We start from the raw sequence: 17,596 nt of genomic DNA on the forward strand, positions 1-17,596 counted from the left end.
AGGGAGCAAAAAAGAGGTCACAGCTCAGTGTCAGCGTTTGTTTACACAGAGAAGTGATGGCTGGCTGCTCCTGTAAATCACCTGCCTGTCTGAGGAGACAGTAGAAAATAAAATGAGGACGTGAACGCTCCTCCAGCAAAATAATTCAGAGTGATGTAACCTGAGAAGTTTTGGAAACAGCGTTGTAGGTTTCAGCTACAGTTTAGCAGCCTTTTTATTTTATTTTTTATTTAATTCAGAAGTCATTGGTGCAGATATTTCTTCCCATTTGTATCGAGAGACATAGATTTATTGCAATATATGTGTAATAATGTAATAATAACACATAATATGAGGTACGGTGTTAATTGTAAATGACTAAATATGCTTACTAATACTTGACTGTGATTGTCTGACTCTCAAATGCTCACAGTACCCAGCCTGGGGTTTAGGACCCCCCAAGGGGTCACAAGAACAAATGAAGGGGTCATGAGACAATAAAAAAGATGTTTTTAATAAAAGGAATTTGAAATACAAAACTTTTTTCAGATATATTTATATATTTTGCTTTTGATTTTTGATTTTTTACTGGATAACACGTCTTCAGGCGTCTAAAAAACCCTGGCATGGAATCCACAGACCAATGCTGACCCCTTGTGGATGAAACCAAGCACTGCCACCAACCCATTTGGCAGGTACACACTCTGACTAAACGCAACAATTAAAGAACAGTGTGACTTCTACTTTACAAGCTTCCTCACTTCAGTGAGCCCTGCCTGGTGGTCCCAGCCTGTCGCAGCAGCAGCTCCCTGGCCAGGTCCGGCCTGCCACTCTTGGCTAAGCAGCGAGCCAGCTGAGAGGCCTTGGGTTGGTGGGCGGCAGCAGGCAGCGTCCTCCTCCACATGGCCAGGACGTGGAAGGCCTGGGTGGACAGGCTGTCCCCGGCCCGGAGCTTGACCAGCTGAGCGGCGCTCCGACGGAGACGCAGGGAGGGCACCAGAAGGGCCACTTCCTCCTCTGAAAGCTCCCCGGACAGCCACAGGAGGAGAGAGTCTGACAGGGAATCTGGTGGGTGGGGATGAAAGATGGAGGCACTGCAATGAAATTTATGCATTTATCAACACATTTCCTGATATTGATATGTCAGAAAAAAAACAATTTTTTTAAATGCAATAAATAGTTGGATTATAACACGTTAGATACAACCAAATTTTTTGGTTATTCTATTTTTGATTACAGCTTCCTTTAAATTATTAGTGTGGATAACATAAATGTGTGAGAAGCTTCAGTAAAAATAGTATTTTAACAACATAAAAAGTACCTAAGTAGTATTAAAATGTACCAGAAGTATCAAACGTAAAACTAACCAGCAACGATAGCTGTCAATAGGACAATATTTCCTTTTGAAAAGTAGTGGAGTATGGAATGAAAATACTCAAATAAGTACAAGTACCTCAGTACATGTCACCCACCTGTCTCCTCACATAACTTCACCCTCGCTGTGATGGTCCGATTTATAGTTTTCACTTTCTAAGATGACACAGAATCAAAAGTTAGAATATGCTTTTATTGTGAACATTATGCTGTAACACCAAAGTATTCCTCGGTAAACGTAGATGCACCTTCGGTAAAGTCAGAGACAGCTTACAGACGGGGTCTCCGAGGAGCTTTGTGTCCATCGGGACCGGCCTGTCGCCTCGCCACTCCAGTTGACCTCTGGTGACCTTGTAAAACATGGCCGTGCCCTTGTAGTGGGGGGAACTGTAGTTCCCAAATGGGTCCACTTCAGTTAGACGCACCAAGAGGTGATTCTTCTGCTGGCAGTGGAAGGTGATCCGCTCATGCGGGACATCGCGTCGGTCGCTTTTAGTACCTACATGGACGTAAAAGCATTTTATTTTTTAACGACCTGAGAGAAAATCAGTCAACGTCAAGCTGGAAGGAAGGAGTGAACACGCCCGAGATCGTGAACATACTGTACGTTTGTACCTGCATTCTGCTGCCTGCACAAACATGTAATCACTTCACTTTATTATACGCTCCGTGGGATTCAGCTATGTGGTGACGAGCAGGAAGACAAACCTGTTTGTTTGTCTCCTTCTTGACACCCAACTGTACTAACGTCTTTTGTTTCTGCATGGCTGGTTGTACAGATGTGGATCTGCGATAACGTGTTAAGCAAATGTTGATACTGTTTCAACTTCCTCTTTCTGTTTTGATGTTGCTCACTTGCATTGCACTATTAAATCATCATATTTTTTATTTGAGGAGGGCAAAAAAAGAAGGACAGATTCCTTGCGCAGGCCATTTTTTTCTTGTTATATATTTTATCTACCAACTATTTAATTCTGAGTAGTGAAGCCAACACCGAAGGGCCTTAAACGTGCATTCTCTCTATTGTCCATCAGGGGGCGACTCCTCAAAAAAAAGTAAGTTTGCATGGAAGTCTATGAGAAAATCATCCTACTTTTTAATCAGTAGGTAACCTCACACCTTACCCGTGGAGGTGATGTTGCCACTGAAACCGAGGAGAAGCTGGTCTCCCTCACACATGGAGATCTCGGACCAGGTCTCCGGGAGGCCGCCGTAGCCCCGGGATTGCAGTTTGGACAGCTCCCAGCTGAGCTCTTTGCTGGGCAGGGCGGCCACCAGGACGGCGCCAGGCTCGTCTGGTCTACTCTGCAGGACCACGGTGACCGCGTGGCAGCAGACGGACTCCTCCAGCTCCTCTGCCAGGGAGGTGAGATGGCACGGCTGCAGTGGAGAGAGGAGACGAACCACCAGGAGTCTGAGGGGAAGACGGGGAGGAAAATGAGGAAGTTGAGCTCAGCTGAGATTAGATTGTTGCCGAATAGAGAGACGAGATGAGTCTGTTATCGTGGGCCCGAACACACACATAATATACTTAAGACGGAATAAAGAATTCATATTACCTACTGCACATATATTATTCCCTAGATAAGAAAGAGAATTATAGCGCAGTAGAGAAGCTGCCCTTATTAAAGGAACAGTTTCTAATATTCATAATTCAATCTTTCTAAATGGGACTAAAACAGAAAGACTATCAGATAACTTTATTTTCATGTCTGTAACTTTAAAGATGATTTAACATTAATACAGTGTACTTATGTTCTGATATAGAAATGCCTGGAATTCAAAGCGTTCAGCTTAAGCCCCTTTATCCACACTGAGGTTTTTTTAAATCCCCCTTTATGTAAAGAAAAGCTCAGTCTAAGCCTGGTTAGTTGTAGTGTTCCACATCTCCTCTCTTATCACGCTGCGCCAACAGGCGAAGACTTGCATGAGCGGTGAGTACTTCCAATGTCTCGTCAATGTATTTCACTTTAGTTAAACAGATTAAACCAGAACAGCTGTGTTAAAGAATGTTAGAGAAAACAAACGGAAACTTTCAAACTGGCTTGATTTTCTTCCTTACACACAAATTCTGTGTTTGCAATACTACTGTCTTTTTATTTTGTGATAGGTAAATAAGGGCACATTTTCTGCATATAATATAATAAAATGTTATAAAATACTGCTAGTTCCACTTTAAATAGGGGGAAAATACAGGAGCAGGAAAAAAACAAATGGTCCCAACCTTAAATATCTCAAATATTGAATATAGAGATATCTAAACTTATTCTAAATATGTTCTAAATATGGTAATATGTTGCACTGAGATAATGTACATGTTTCCTCTTCTAGTATTGTTCCTGGGGCCTCACGCATCAAACCCCTTCATGTTGACGTCTCCACCAGAGCTCAATGCCCACAAGTAAGGATCCATGATTTACAAGACTGCAAATCACACACACCCACTAATATTCAGCCCCTAAGTCTCTCTCCCTCTCTCTCTCTCTGGGTCAGGGGCCGCCGTGTTCACTCCCTCCTCTATGTGGCTGGAGGCCTCCTGATGGCGGTGACCGCCGGCGGTCGGTGTGTGGACGCGGCGGTGAGGACGGCTCAGGACCCCGCTAACCTGCGCCGCCTGTCTCACACACTCATCGGCCTCATCGGACTCGTCGGCCTCCGATGCCAAATACACTCTGTGAGAACCCTGTTACTCTTCTCACTGTCATCTTTAGAGTCAAACATCTTTGGTTTAAATTGCGGCCTCTGATTTGAGTTTGTGTTTTGTTCCTGTATCTTGCAGGCTGACTCTGTGGCAAAAGGAAAACTTAAAAGGCTGTTTTTCACTGACAGGTACTGAAGAAAACAAATAATATTAATTCATCTTTCAGCCTGTCTTCACTGAAAATGTGCTTCCTGTCCTCCACGTGTGATCCAGTTTCTGCAGCCTCCTTGATATGACGAGGCCGACGCTGCGAGGAGCTCATCATCCCCAGGTTTTAGTCTGGTTTCCTGAGAGGCAAACAGATTTGGAGTCTGCTGGCTGCGTCTTAACGAGAAGGTAAACCATCAAATGAAAAACGGTGGCTTTCCCTTTCATTATCCTCTGATGTTTGACTGTTCTCCCGTTCTCCGGTCAGATGCAGGATTTACTACATCCTCGTTTGCGGTGAGAGCAGCCGGTCTGTTTGGACGCTGTGTGTCGGAAGCGACAGCTACGAGTTGAAAACCTACAACCCTTCAAATCCACTGAGGTGGCTGATCGACTTCAACAGGAGGGCACAGGCACGAGGAGATGTGGTAAACGGGTCATCATGGCTCCTGTTTGTAGGAAACCGTTAACGGTCTTCTTTTGATACAGTTTTGTGTTTTTTCCAGATCTTTCTTTCACTGGCAGGACAAACCGGACAAATGACTGGACGTGACACAAATGATGCGTCAAATGAGCGCCGCCCCACGTGTTTGACCCTAGGCTTGTCTGTACTGTCTGCCGTCCTCCTGTGGATGTTTCTGCCTCATATCGCGGTCTGCGCTGTGATCTGTTTAGGTTGGAAGGTACAACAACATATGTGAGTTCTGCAGAGAAAATCCATCCAAGCTTTCATATCCGAGTTGCCACATCTCTCAATATTTTCACCCGAAGCCTCTTTTTGCAGCTTCGGAGCTCCAGAGCACTTCAGCGAGTTCTCCTAACAAGATCAGGAAACCATATTGCTTTTTGTTCCCCCGCGGTTTCTCCTTGTTAGCAAGACAATTCAATCTAAATTCTGATATAACTCACAAAGCGCTATGTGGTCTGGTTGTGTTGTGTATTTCAGCTCCTGTAACCATGAATCTGTTGTAAAAATGTTCATATTTATAGAAACAACGGAGGTATTTCTGTTATGTTTAAAGGACTCAAATAAAGTGGAACTTCTCAAAAAAAAAGAAGACATTATGTATTTTCTTGCATACCTGTCAAAGTTCTCTGTCAGCTCGAAGGACACCAGTCCATTTTGCTGGTTTCTGACCGCCACCTTATCGAGGACACTCCACTGTTTGTCTCTGGAGCCCAGAACCATCAGCAGCTCGTTGGACATCTCTTTAGACTTCAGGGAGGAACCCAGGACTCTGACGCAAACATTACAATGGAAACATCAATCTTTAGCATAATAATATGATAATAAAATGTCTAATTCAGACCCTCCTGTGTCAAATATGAAGATGCCACCCATGAATCACCTCCCTCTGTGGGATGCAGGCTGTTCCCACGGTGACGAGGCACTGACAGGCCGAGTTCGGAGGTCCCGCTCCTCCCCTTGTCCCCCCGTGTGCCTCTTCTTCTCGGGGTCGGGGGGGCAGGGGAGGGTGAGGCCGAGGGGTCTCCTCAGGGGCTGAGAGGCCGGGTGGGTGAGGTAGACCAGTGGACTTGTGGACACCACCGAGTGATGGCCGTCGCTCCTGGACTTGACGGCCGCCAGCAGAGCGGCGTCCACCGGCTGGACCTGAGGCAGATGAGGTAACAGCTGTGTGTTACACGAGCAGGAGTTTGGACGGAGATGCTGTGTGATAACACACTTTTGTTTTTTCTGACAGCATGCTGTTTTATCAGAGAGGTCCACGTGGATGAGGAGCTGTCGGGTGTTTTTTTGACGTGAGATCAAGCTGCAAACTGCTGCGGTGGAGTCGGCTCACAAATGATTGGACTCAGAAGTTAATTCAAATATCGGCAGCAGCTGTTAACTCTCCTACTTCACAGCACACAACTGGGGAAACTCGATTCTGTGAATCACCAAGCAGTCTGTCTGCTCCCCTCCGACGCGTTCATCTCATCTTTTCAATTTCAATATTCAACACGGAGCATCAGCTGGGTGAGAGTAAAGTGGGAGACAGATGGACGGCGATCAAACCGTTATCATACCATGGTTTGTGCCATCACCGGAGCAGTGAAGCATCCTGGGAGGTAGTTGAGACAGATCCGGGAGTCCATGGGCAGCTTGAGTGACAAACCCTTAGATGGGACTGTGTAATTTTCCCTTTTTAGACAGGAAACCACTGCGAACAGGCCCAGCGAGTACACCCTTACCTCTGCAAATGAGCCCTGACACACACAACAGGAATAAAATCATCTATTTGAACCATTTATAGAAGGACTTCCAAAGATTCAGAGCATAATAATAGAAATAATGTCTATAAAATGTCTTTTTTAGGTGATGACAGTAACACAAAGTAATAGAAAACGTCACCCTCTGCCCTCCATAAGTGCCCTCTGTGGTTACAGGAGTGACGTAGCTCGCCCTCCTCTCCCCGTCCACTATCTTCACGGCGACGTCCCTGTAGTTGCCGCGGTAACGTGCGCAGAAGGGCACAACCACGGTAACCGGGAAGTGGACGTGGGCCCCGTCCCGAACCCTGAGCCTGATCACTCTGCTGACCAGCTCCTCCGAGCCGGTCACCATCAGGCTGCTCAGGCTGTCGGCCGCCTCGCACCTCAGGACTTCAGCCACACCCAGGGGTGCTATGATGGAGCATGTGTCTGTCCTAGAAAATAATGTCAAAATAGAGCTCTTATTGTTAGTGGTGGTAGTAGAAATATTGCCATTGATGAGTTCATCAACTTACCCGACTGTGATCCATTCGCCCTTTACCCTATTTGTGTCCTTTTCTGTCTCCTGCAGGAAATCTGTCTGACTTTCTGGAGAATCCTCGTCATCACTCCCTGGATTGTTGACCAACGATTCTTCACCCCTCTCTTCTACATCACTCTGGTCACGGCTGCTGAATCTGGAGTCCGATGTTCGTTCCGTGTCTTGCGATGGCATCGTATCACTCAGATCACCTCCATCGTCTTCCTCCCGTTCGCACCCTGGTTCGGTTTCGAGGGGGTCATGGGAGGTCGAGGGTGTGACTTCAGGGTGCTCTGGTGCTTTTGGATCTCCCGCCTCCTGGAGCGCTGCGTCCACAGCCGGGGCCTCCTCTGCACGCGATCTGAGGATTTCTGCATCCAGCTCGGTAATGATTGTGTCCAGCTTGACCATAATGTCCTCTATGTTCTCCCCAACACTCAGACAAGTCGCAGTAAAAGAGTCTGAACAAGGTGTGACTTCACATTCTGCATCTGAAACAAAACAGACGACAATTGTGTTGTATATGTATTTTACATTCTTAACCACTCTAATAATTTTGTTGTTACATTTTCATGTAATATAATCAAATGTGATGGTTACATAATTTGTGCAGTATATCATATAATACATGATAAAAAAAATACAAAACAAACCCCCATATAAACTACATCTCTGTCTCTATGTGTCTCAGATCAACTCACATAGTCTACCTGTTGTGGACAGAAGTGTCTCATCACTGCCCCCCAGTGGAGACTTGTGGACACCTTCCATGAGAACTCCTCTCCATGCTGCCACTCCATCTGAATGAAAGACACTCAGCTCCCTCAGCACTGCCAGAACCCTCTGCCTGCACTCTCCGTCCTCCTGCTCTTCATCAGCATCTCTCCCTCCCTCCTCGGGACCGAGCATCCCGTCCTCTCCTCCACCTCCACCTCCACCTGATCCCTCCCCTACGCGTCTCCTCCCACCCAGCATCCCATCACGATGATCCCTGCGACGCCTGACAGCTTCCAGCCCCCGAAGACTCTCAGTCAACGCGTTGAGGAGGCCGTGTTCACTCCTCCTGCCACGAAGAGGCTCGGCTTCATCCATCAGTTTCCTCACATGCAGATTTGCGGCTCAGAAGCAACTCATCCGGCCTGTTTTTTCACTCTTTTTTTCATTCCATGTTGCACATGGCAAAAGCAATTCACTCCTTTCACAAGACGATGGTGAATAATATCAAATGTTCACTAAAAATACACCGCATTCCCTCGCGTGCCTCCTTCTGGGCCCCTTGTTCGCTGTGTCCTTGGCATCGAGTGTGACTGTGTACAGCTTTTCCTAGTTTACAGGAGCCAATGCTGTATTTATATGGCTGCCAGCAGTAAAACACGTTGCCAAGACGACCCCTGGAGGCGTGGCGGGGAGGGACAATAGAGGAGCAACCGAGCAAAAGATTCACAGGAAGACAGAGTGCTGTCCTCCAGACGTCTAGTCCCCGTCCTCTATTCTTCTGTCACTCATTTTACTGCTGCTATGTCCGGTCAGTAAAAGATGTCAGCTCTTTAAATTCTCCCATCCCGACATCATAAAAACACTCATGTTTCATATTTCTTTCATTTTAAATAGCAGAAATGTCACTTGTTTTGAAGCTATTTTTATGTTGAGGAGGTTGAGAGACTTTAATGGTGACTCTGGACATGAACACTGAGTGCAGTGTCATTTGTTGAATATCTGGTTTTACAATCATACAAAGTCGTCAAAGAAATATTCAAATATTTAAGCCACAACTAGATACCATAGTCCAAAAATGCAAAGGTCCTGTATTATCGGTGTGTTTGTACTTCAAGTATTAAAAGTAAGGGCACTTATTATGCAGAAGGGAAAAGTTAGAAGTTAGAGTGCTAATTGAAAGAAAAATACATTTTTATTATTTTATTCTTGATAATATTGTAACATTGGTTTGTAAAGTTTTGGTTATTTGGTTGGTGAATAGTGACAAGCAAACTGCAGTATTTCATCAGTTCATCTTATGTTGTGCAGGATGATGATACAATCTTAGAAGTATAAAATTAAAATACTCAAGTAAAAGTCCAAAAATCTCAAAATTGTATTATTATTTTCACAATTACCAGGCAAATAACCCAATGTTACAGCCTTAGGTGCTACATTAACCAGATGTGAAGGCTCTGTTGCATTCAAGTGCCCTCTGTAAATCCTGGCAGCGATCCAGCAGCACAATACCAGAAACATGAGCAGCTAGATTGAACCAGTTTTTTATTTTTTTTATTCACTCCTTCTCCTACTGTGATAAAGATGTCTTCCTAGTGAAAGGCCTGTTTTGTTCTGATATTCGAGTCACAGTTGCAGCAGCACTCTGTCACCATCATGTGGCTGATGCTCTTCTCTGTTATTGTAGCACTTTAAATGGTATTAATAGTGTCTATCTGAGGGGGAGGAAAAACACAACATGAGGAACATATGGGGGGAAAATATGTTAGTAAAGTAGTAGCTTGTAGCATATAACACCTCATAAAACAATATACTTATGCCAACAATATTTAATTATCCATTTATTTTCTCACTTAATTTCCAAATGCTTAAAATACAAATTGCCATTAGTCTACGACACAGCAATGTCATCATCAGTAGTATAATATGTAATATAATACATCAAAAGAATAACATGCAATAAAGAAATATAGATGGAACTAATGAAACTCAATGTGTCTGTTCTACAGTGTGTGTGTGTGTGTGTGTGTGTGTGTGTGTGCCAGGCGTCCTGCTGCATTCCTGTCCGTGCTGAATGAGTAGCCGGGGGGGGGGGGACTGTATGGGATCAAGCTGGGACACGCAAGTGTTTCCCAGCAAAACATCACAAGGCCTCCACTATGCTGTTCTCCGGTGCTCATCACATGCGAACACACTTTTATATTTGTTGTTGTTGTTGTTGTTGCTGGTTTAGGGCAACATCTCGGCAATGAGATCGGCGACTTTCACCATTATAACGCCGACGCATCTTGCGGTTTCGGAGCTTTTAGACGCACACATGAAGGTGCGGTGACGCACCGAAAGTCCGCCTGCGCTCGCGCTAAAATGGGCGTGGAGTAGCCCGACAAACACACGGTGTAAAAAAAAAAAAAGGCACGCGGGGGAGGGCTCGCGACGCTCCACGTCGACTGCGAGCGGCATCGACGGGATGACAGAGACGGGACACAGCGAGCGCGCGAAGGTGTGCGGATGACGCCCGAGGTCTCCCCCTTGTTACCAACCCGCAGGTAAGCGGCGCAACACAAAACACCACCGGACGCACGGTGACGTGTTACGTAAACACCCCGCAACTTAAACGTGTGTTGAATGAAAAGCCGACAAAGTGGGCGCGAGAGCGAAATGAACTAGCTTAAAGTTTAAATTAGCATTAATGCGTCACAGCTGTGTTTTTTGCTGGTCATTCAGGGAAAGAAGTGTAAGAACAATGTGACAAACTACGTCATTTACACTTTAATTTTTACATTAAAGGTGGCCTACGTGTTAAATGAACACATCCCACACGTGCGAACCTGCTGGTCTTCAATGAAAACATGTGGAACCATATGATTTACAAGCTTATAGTTTTAAGAATATTTAATACATGTTTGTGGAAATGTATCCTCGAAACCCCACTTCACATTGGAGCAGATACTACTTCAACAGGACACACATTGAAAAGCATGCAGGTTTTTTTCTTTTTTTCCCTGTCAAACCAGGAAGGGGACACAAATTGGACTTTGTTCAAAGTTGGTTGGCTGAGGGATGTGCAGAAATATGAGGTGTGTGTGTGTGGGGCATGACTCACCCCTTGTGCTGCATCCATACCTGCGGTGTGTTTAGTGGGTGTAACAAATAAGCCAGGCTACACCTCTCTAGCGCTGGCAGCCATGCTTTCAGACATAGTTGTGTTTTTACAGAGGATATAGTATCTTTATAAATGTCTATAAGTTGCTGTCTTATTGTATGTCAGTGGTTTGTGTTTGTGTGTGTTGCCTCCAGTTGTATCTTCACACACACACACACACCGCCTCATATGTTCCCATGCCCGTGTGGGATGTGCAAGCGGTTTATCTTGTGAACTTCTCTTTTTTTTTTGTTGCTCTTCTTATTGATCTCAACACTCTGTGGGCTTCGACACCGGGCAGTAGCTGTGGATCAAAACTCCTGTATCCATCCCTTTTAATAATGTCTGCTGAATGTGTGCGCTCTGTGGCGGGTAGTGTGTGTGTGTGTGTGTGTGTGCAGCTGTGTGAGTGGGCGGATAACCGCTAAAAGGCAGAGATGAGGAGCAGGCCAGGTCAAATGTGCTAGCAAGCTTTGGCGTGTGCCTGCGCTGGCATCGAGCCATTACAGGTCCCTGCATGTTAACACTGCAACACAGCTGGGCAGGTCTGATAGACTGTATGTGCCCGTGCTGCGAGGACTTAATACTGTAGTGTGGAGCTGGGACTGCTGTGCTCTCAATAAATGCAAAGCAGTGTAGCTGATGTGCGTGTGCTCATATCTACAAAAGGTCTACTGAGCATACAAGAACACATGATGCCATAACATTCGGAGAAACAATTATTTTGCTGCTGGTTTTTGCTCAAAATCGTTGTACCAAAATGACCTTATATGATAGGAGAGGAGCTGCTATATTCTCACTAGGTTATTTGGATAAATAAAACATCAAAAGGTCAGTTTCTGTTCATGTTTATTTTGTGAACTGCTTGCCCAGTAGAGCAGTCAAATGGACACACATGCTTATACTACGGGGCTGTGTTTCCTTGAAAGCAGAAGTAACACTGCATGTAAGTGTAGGTTTGTAACCCAAAAGAGAAGTGGCATGGCAAGATGTTGATGCGTCTTCCTCTGAGTTTAAAGTGTGTGTGTGTGTGTGTGTGTGTGTGTGTGTGTGTGTGTGTGTGTGTGTGTGTGTGTGTGTGTGTGTGTGTGTGTGTGTGTGTGTGTGTGTGTGTGTGTGTGTGTGTGTGTGTGTGTGTGTGTGTGTGTAAGAGTTCAAGAGAGCAGTTTTGCTGCACAATTCATTAGTGCTCGACTGTGGAGAGATGGTGTGAAGGCATGAGGAAACCATCGCTTGCCTTCTCACGGGTTATTTATATGTTGCCAGGCAGTGAGCGCTGATGTAAAGCGTGCTTCTTTAAAACTCTTCCGTTCCCGGAAAAAAGGAGACAAAGTTGGCCTTTTTGCAGAGATGCCGTTTTTTGTGAGATTTGATCCAAATATCACAACTCACGGTAAGTGGCTCAGCTAAACGTGACCGTAGAGGTGCGCTGTAATAGAGGCATGCTATTACCTCATAGCTATTGCGGTTTCCTGCTGTTTTTTCCAGGAGCGTCACGGACTAAGATTTGGTTTTCGCTCAAAGGAGTCGATGTTTTCGGGAAATAGACTTGTTCATTAATTAATTAAAGTCATAGCCAGGAGACATGCAGACTTGAAGCAGGTGTAAATATACTAAACCAAAGCTTGCATTTACACTTTACAGACGACTTCCCTCCTTCTTCATGCTAAGGGAAGACTGTCTCCAGGCTCTAGTTTCATTTTCACCATCTTGAGAGTGGTATAATCCCCTTATCTAACTCTTCGTTAGAAGGAAGTTTATTACCTAAGTAACAGTGAAGACACACAAAATCCATTTGACCGTACTTATAGTATTTTTATTTGTACGTGACGTATTTCTAAAATCTTTTTGGTGTGTCCACAGTTTGAAGCTGGACTACTGCGTCATCTGAAGGTCTTCCTGATGTGGCGGAGGTGAAACAAGAGCATTATGTTGGAGCCTCCAGAGACTAGCGAGGAGATTGCAGAGTGGCTGTCCACCCTCCACCTGTCCCAGTATAACTCATGTTTCCACCAAGGAGGCTATCGATCTCTGGAAGACTGCAAGGACCTCACCGATGAGCACCTCCTGGGGCTTAACGTGCTTCCAACAGGCCATCGTAGGCGCATCCTGCGGAGTTTGGAAGCACTCGGGGTGAAGCAGCAGATCGGTGGCGAGGAAGATGAAGATGCAGAGGGAGGGGTGGAGAACGGTATGCGCCGAAGGAAGCCTGTGCTACACCCGAGACATATCTTCCTGAAGGATAAAAAGAGGGGCACTTCGTGTCAACATCAGCAAAAGGAGAGCAGAGAGTATGAGTCGGAGGGCAGTCAGACTTTGCCTCCAGGGGCCGGCCTCCAGGGGCCAGAAATCGATGACCTCCCAGAGAGTAGATGCGTTCGCCCGCCTAAACCGGCCCCGCGCAACCCCCAGAACATCCAAACATCCCTGCCTCAGCCAACCGGTGTCCCTGCCTCCTCCTCCTCCGGCAGCAGCAGCAGTGAGTCCCTCGTCATATCTGAAATGCCCTCAGACTGGGAGATTTCCTCAGAGGATCCCTCGCTGTCGAGCACCGACTCCTTCCCCTGTGTGGCTGAGGTGCCCCGCCCAGCAGCCACTGACGACAGTTGGGTTTCTCACGCCGATATGGTGGAGAACTCCATTTATGAGTCCCAGCCGAGTTTTAAGGTTCCTGCAGGTCCACGGCTCACTCGCTCCTACCGGCTGAGGCACCGGCCCGTCCCCGAAATCCCCAATCTGACCATTCTGCCACTTCAGGACAGGTAACATTCAAACTCTTGAGTTCACCATTTTGGGGAATGTGCTTGTTCACTTTGTTGTAGAGTTCGATGAGACGGGATGAGAGTCTTCTCATTTAAAGTTCAGGTGTTTTGAAGTATTCATGCATAATCAGTGTATGGATGAGGCACACAGGCACGTACCAGTACTGGAACAAAGTAATGTACCTAAAGGAAAGGTCCACCTAAAAAAAACTGCATATACTTTTAAGTGTATGCTTTATTTGAATATTTTCACTGTTATCTTGCTTTCAGACAGCCCGTTCCTTAGAGGAACTGAACTGAAAGGGAAACTTACCTATGCTGTCTTCAAAGCCACAGGAATCTGTTAGAAAAAAACAGTATAAAGTTTCACTTTCACTTCAGTTCCATGTTGGAAAATATTCCAAATATAGCGTACAATTAACTGATAGTGATTCGGACTTTCTAGCAGGTAGCCCTGTCTGCCGTCTACTGTAGGTGATACACTGACTCGTGGATAAGCACCTCATACAGCCCCACTTCAAATCAGCAGAACTATCCCTCGGCAAGAAAGCAAAGAAGTCTTTTTTTCAGAAATGAGCTATTCCTTTGAGCCTAAAGTTTGAGAGCTAAAGTTGAGAATCAAACAAGTTAGGAGAGTACACCGAAAAGCACCCAGGGAAATAAGTTTGCGCGCTGCCGTGGCATGAGTGAATTCGAAAACAAGGCTTCCCCTTTTTGCATTCCGATTTTACACTGATGGGGAAGCCGAGGCTTCTAATCTCCTCTTCTCCACATCCATTCATAACCCCCATTCTATATGTATGCACTTCTGAACTGTATAAGTACACAGTTGCACATCCCCATTCTAGAGGCCCTTCTCCCACTAAATGGTGTTACCTATTTTCCCCACGTGCTGCATCGGGGGTTCTTATTCGCTGATTTCTATCTCCCTCCTCAGGAGTGCACCACCAGCGCAAACAAGCAGCCCTGAACACCCAGCCGGCTCCGAAGGTCCCATCGGTGCAAACAGCATACAGAAAGGTACACCATCTTTCAGATGCACCTGCTTCATCGTCTCTGCCGTGAATATTTCATTCCGCCAGTAGAGTCAGTGGTGCTGTTGTTTGCCCGGATAAAAGGAGGGAGAGGAGATGAGGGTAGAGTGTGTGTGGATAGGGGGGGGGGGGGGGGGTGTTCGTGGGAAACGGTGCCGCCCGCCGATTCAAGCGCACGTCTCACAGGGAATATGCTCTTTCACATGTTGTCCCTCAGCGAGACCCTGGTGTGTATTCCTGTCGCTCAGCTCTCCAAAGTTTTTCTTTTATTTTAGAAGTTGTTTAACTTTGCTAACAACACACGGGCTCGTACTACAACCGGTACAAATATGTTTCTTCCTGTTCCCTTGCTGTGTTTATTGGGCTTAGTCGACCCCTCTCGTCTCATCTGACGACGTGATGCTACGTGTGCTGCTTTCCGTGCCGAGGTGGATGCGGTCTCCCAGGATTAAATGACAAGAGTGTGTGGATGTGTGTGAAACACCTGTGAGCATGTCAGGCTTTTTGGGACCATATCCCACCACGTTGGAACTATTTATCTTGCTGTCATCTGCAAGTTTTGGTTTTAGTTTCTGCAAAGACGGGCGCATGGACATGACCCGATGGAATCGTGACGTTTGGATCTTTTATACTCCAACATTCCCAAAGCTCTTAAAACTTCTATCTGCATCTGCACAGTTAGACAATGTTTGATCTGCATGGACAGCCAAAACCCTGCAGCATGGAAACCCTGCAAAGGGCGCTTCTGATGGTGTGACATCACTCTGGCCACGCAGACACTCTCGACCCGCCCGCCTGCGGCAAGCACACGCCGCGTTTCACCTCCCCTCGCGCTCCTTTTTCGGCTTCCCCTTCCTTCCTATGTTCGGCGCACTGCAGCAGTCTCTTGGTAGGCCCTGTTTTTCCAACTCTTTCTCTGTACGGAACAAGACAGGGAGTGAGACCTATGAGAGCAGCAAGACAGTGAAGTGGGTTGGGAGGAAGGAAGAGGAGATGGATGCAAAACAGGCTGAGAGACGGAGGAAGAGAGGGAGCCAAGACGGTCCCAGAGCAGGGAAGTTGGGAGCTCGACTAGCAAGCCAAAATCTCCCTTCACAGCAAGGTCTAGCAAGGCGTTATTTGACATATCATTTTACCCCGAGCATGTTTGAAGAGTTTATTCAGAGACTAATACTGTCATCTCACAGTATTCAACGCAAACTTTCTGTTGGAGGCTAACCAAATGTTTAATTAACACCTCAACACCTCTTAAAAATAAGTTTACTTCACGAGAAAAATCTCATCACGAGAACACTTGCCTGTCTAGTGCTCCTTCAGCAGCTCTGCAGCAACGCAGCACACTAAGCAAATCTGTCAATGATTAAAAAAAGACTACTTTTTAAGTCCTTTTGATCGCACAGTAACATACACACCCTGTTCAATGCACTTCTCGTTTTAGGGGGGTTGTTTATGTGACGTTGCTGTGGTTTTGACAGACAAGACCTTGGTGCACTGCACACACATTTCACACTTTTAGTGCTAAGTCACGCTTCAGAAAAGTTATATATATAAATGTATTTGCTTTCTTAAGGGGTTCTTCTCTCTTACAAAATAAAATAAATCTACAGTCCACCTTCAAACATATCAAGTAACCAAACATGCAAAATAACACTTTTTGTTATAATTACCATCCTCATTGTCATCATCTACTGTAGAAGAACAGAACAGTAATAAATATAAGGAAAATCACTATTCAGTATTAAATTCAGGGAACCCAGTGAGTGAAATAATAAACAGCTTGTCAACTCATTTGAATTCTAAAGGTGGCATCCTCCACGAACAGTGTGGGACTGATAATAACAAACCGACCCGAAACTCCCCGACTTAAAAGAACGGAGGCTTCGTTCGTAGCAAAATCAATCTCCTCGCTAACTCCGAACTTGATGGCGGCGTCGAGGTCTCTTCCCCCGGATGCTGACTTGAGAGAGAGTCTGCGAGTCTGAGAGCAGATAAAAAGAAGCGGCATGGTCGACTGAGAGAAGCGGAGGCGGGGAGCCGGAGACGGGCAGAATAGAGGGAATCGGACAGGAATAGAGTGCAGCGGTGTCCGGCAGAACCTCGGAGAGAGTCGTGAGTGGCCTGAAGGTCAGCTGATGATGACTGATGGTTGCTATGTGCCTCGGCGAGCCAGTCTGCGGAGAGAGAGGGTGGCTGTGTTGGAGTGAATTCTATCATCCAGTAAACTGACCCCTTCATAGAGCCCACCAAGCCCGGTGCAGCACATGCCCTTCTGTGCCCTTCTGTAATGTTTGGAAGTGAGCGTCTGCAAGGCTTTAAAAAGTAATACATTCAGTGTGTACTCATTTGACTGTCCATTCTTCTTACGTCTGTGTTTGTCTGAAGGCATCTCATGTGTGTGTGTGTGTGTGTGTGTGTGTGTGCGTCCAGCCCCGTGGCTGCATCTTTTAGCCCTCACAATCCTCAGGAGAGGGCGGTGTCATTTTTCACAGTGACAGCCAGTGGCCCACGCAGGGTGGCCCCAGGTCTCCAGACTAATAGTGTCTGGCCAGAGTCTCTGCTCGTTTTCGTCTTCCCCTTCCGCCGACCGACCGACTGCAGGAGCCAAAAAGAGAGAAATGGCCTTGGCAGGGACTCTGTCTGTTAGAGACACACCGAGGAGCATCGCACTCCCAGTCGGGCAACGAAAAGGCAGAGAGATAGGCGTGCTATAGCAACATTTAATTGGTTTACTGCTTACAAGTGTCTGATTGACGAGTCAATCAAAGGGTACATCTGAGTGATTTAAATGTAACTGGAACAAATCTGTTACCCTCTTTAAATGTTTAGGCTTTACACTGTGACAAAAACCACTGTTGTGTCTACTCTCTGTCCTTTTTAGCTCCACCTCAAGGAACCTTGACACCTATTGCTCCCTATGGAGAAATGTTCCTGTACAACAACCCTGAGAGCACTCCGGTAAGACGCCGCACACTCCCACTAGCGGACCCCTGAGTAGCAGCTTCCCAAAGA

At 46.1% G+C, this 17,596-nt stretch overlaps 2 protein-coding genes across 4 annotated transcripts in view; one reads left to right on the forward strand and one right to left on the reverse strand.

Annotated features, from left to right (window-relative positions):
- Positions 1-472: 472 nt before the first annotated feature.
- Positions 473-8,576, reverse strand: dthd1 (death domain containing 1). 2 transcript variants are annotated; one of them, XM_084002943.1, is made up of 10 exons: positions 7,646-8,576; positions 6,931-7,426; positions 6,555-6,849; positions 6,230-6,409; positions 5,551-5,813; positions 5,284-5,439; positions 2,478-2,767; positions 1,602-1,852; positions 1,452-1,509; positions 473-1,044 (listed from the first exon to the last, which is right to left on the reverse strand). In XM_084002943.1, exons 1-10 carry the CDS (start codon positions 8,025-8,027, stop codon positions 737-739), a joined length of 2,679 nt encoding a protein of 892 aa, XP_083859069.1. In that variant the 5' UTR covers positions 8,028-8,576; the 3' UTR covers positions 473-736. The 2 variants fall into 2 exon arrangements, with proteins under 2 accessions (XP_083859069.1, XP_083859068.1); XM_084002942.1 differs by having other exon boundaries at positions 7,637-8,576.
- A 1,481-nt stretch (positions 8,577-10,057) lies between these two features.
- Positions 10,058-17,596, forward strand: part of arap2 (ArfGAP with RhoGAP domain, ankyrin repeat and PH domain 2) — a 95,570-nt gene continuing 88,031 nt past the window's right edge. The window contains exons 1-4 of one of the 2 annotated variants that reach the window (XM_084003645.1): positions 10,058-10,195; positions 12,655-13,553; positions 14,491-14,573; positions 17,466-17,542. In XM_084003645.1, coding sequence (XP_083859771.1) covers positions 12,721-13,553; positions 14,491-14,573; positions 17,466-17,542 — 993 coding nt within the window. In that variant the 5' untranslated portion in view covers positions 10,058-10,195; positions 12,655-12,720. The remainder of the gene's footprint in view (positions 10,196-12,654; positions 13,554-14,490; positions 14,574-17,465; positions 17,543-17,596) is intronic. The other variant, XM_084003646.1, reaches the window with a different exon arrangement.

The sequence above is a fragment of the Eutrigla gurnardus genome (genome assembly GCF_963514095.1).
Source record: "Eutrigla gurnardus genome assembly, chromosome: 23".
NCBI classification, from domain to species: Eukaryota; Metazoa; Chordata; class Actinopteri; order Perciformes; family Triglidae; genus Eutrigla; species Eutrigla gurnardus.

What these genes read in the sequence shown, in the direction of transcription:
- dthd1 (XM_084002942.1), bottom strand. Translation starts at nt 8,027, where the DNA reads ATGGATGAAGCCGAGCCTCTTCGTGGCAGGAGGAGTGAACACGGCCTC. An exon ending in GCACTTATGGAGGGCAGAGG is followed by an intron (nt 6,410 to 6,554) that starts GTGACGTTTTCT and finishes TGTGTGTGTCAG; the next exon opens with GGCTCATTTGCAGAGGTAAG. An exon ending in CTGACAGAGAACTTTGACAG is followed by an intron (nt 2,768 to 5,283) that starts GTATGCAAGAAA and finishes TCTTCCCCTCAG; the next exon opens with ACTCCTGGTGGTTCGTCTCC.